This window comes from Gekko japonicus, unplaced genomic scaffold (assembly GCF_001447785.1).
Source record: "Gekko japonicus isolate JY-2015 unplaced genomic scaffold, Gekko_japonicus_V1.1 scaffold211, whole genome shotgun sequence".
Lineage (NCBI taxonomy): Eukaryota > Metazoa > Chordata > Lepidosauria > Squamata > Gekkonidae > Gekko > Gekko japonicus.
In genome coordinates this window covers 21081-22527 of record NW_015164187.1, presented here as the reverse complement: position 1 = coordinate 22527, position 1447 = coordinate 21081, and the positions used below count along the sequence as shown (strand labels likewise).

The window sequence follows — 1447 nt, the reverse complement described above, 5'->3', positions numbered from 1 at the left end:
GTAGTTTTCCCAATTTTCTTCAGTTTAAGTCTGACTGACACTGAAAACTTGGTCCAAAGCACAGGCTTCATGGCTTCTGTAAGTTAAGACCTACTAAATTTGTTCTTCTCAGTAGCAATGCCAGGGCCTTTTTTCAGTCCCTGCAGGTGCAAGAAGGCCAGTATGGAAGGTCAAGCGAGGCACAGCAAAGAAAGGACATTACACTGATCTCTCTCTCCTTTCTTTTCAGGACCCGTTGTTTGCTTCTGTCACCCAGACTAAAGCTGGATTCATGATGGGAGTTCTAGACCTTATGAAATACTTGATGTTTGTGTTCAATATGCTGGTGTTTGTGAGTATTTGGATGTGCATTGCAGCTCTCAATGAATGCCACTCATGTACATCGTCCACATGCCCATCTTGGCATAATGAAGTATCTCTCCTTATATATAATTGAGTAGTGGGTGCCAAAGTTCTAAATTCTAAAATGCCCGCCTTTAGTGTAAGGCCGGAAAAACTGCCACTCAGACACTGGCTGGGTTGACTGGCTGCTTTGTGCAGTCCCGCCCAGCATTCCAAGGTCATTTGCATATGGAAGCTGATTGGACCTCATTCCATTCCACACCTCAAACTCACCCCCCCCCCGCAAGGCAGTTGGAATTTTCAGTTGCATAATAGGGGAGAGGAGAATGATGTCAGCTGCTCCCTAGGCAGAGGCTGTGGGGTGGTGGTGGTGGTAAAACTTAAGACAGACAGGCAGTTTGGCTGATGGTTGCCAGGAAAGGACATAGGGTTGCCAACTCCAGATTGGAAACTTCCAGGATATTTTAGGGATGAAGCCTGCTGAGGGTGGGGTCTGAGGAGGAGGAGGAAGAGGGGGACCTCAGACAGATACAATGCCATACTGCCCACACTCCAGACAAGCTGTTGCCAGTCTCCAGGTGACAGCTGGAGAGATCTTAAAGCTTTGGTGCTAATTCAAAGTGTTGCAATTTATCAACAGAGTAGTGTTTTGGAAAATCTTGAGGAATTGTTTGGTGCATTTACGATGGGGCTCCTGGGGAACTATTGTTGCCAATCTTGGCCCAGCAGCCATCAAACCATTCTCTTCAACCCCCTGCTGTGCAGCTGACTTCCCCCTAGGGTTGCCAATCTCCAGGTGGGACCTGGAGATCTCCCACTGCTACAATTGATCTCCAGATGACAGAGATCAGTTCCCCTGGAGAAAATGGATGCTTTGGAGGGTAGACCCTATGACATTATACCTGCTGAGTCCTTCCGCCCCCCCCCCGCCCAATGCTGCCCTCTACAGAATCCACCCCCCAAACCTCCAGGTATTTCCCTCCTTAGAGCTGGCAACCCTACATTCCCCTCAGTGCCTGTTGGGAGTGGGTGGTGGGGGAGGGGAAGGGAGTGGGCGACCGGAGGCTTCTGCCTCCTGTCTCCGGTCCTGGAGTGGGGGTGGTGG

At 49.9% G+C, this 1447-nt stretch overlaps 1 protein-coding gene across 1 annotated transcript in view; it reads left to right on the top strand.

Annotated features, from left to right (window-relative positions):
* Positions 1 to 274: 274 nt before the first annotated feature.
* LOC107107862 (tetraspanin-18-like) overlaps positions 275 to 1447 on the top strand; it is a 12079-nt gene continuing 10906 nt past the window's right edge. The window contains exon 1 of the mRNA XM_015408218.1: positions 275 to 331. Coding sequence (XP_015263704.1) covers positions 275 to 331 — 57 coding nt within the window. The remainder of the gene's footprint in view (positions 332 to 1447) is intronic.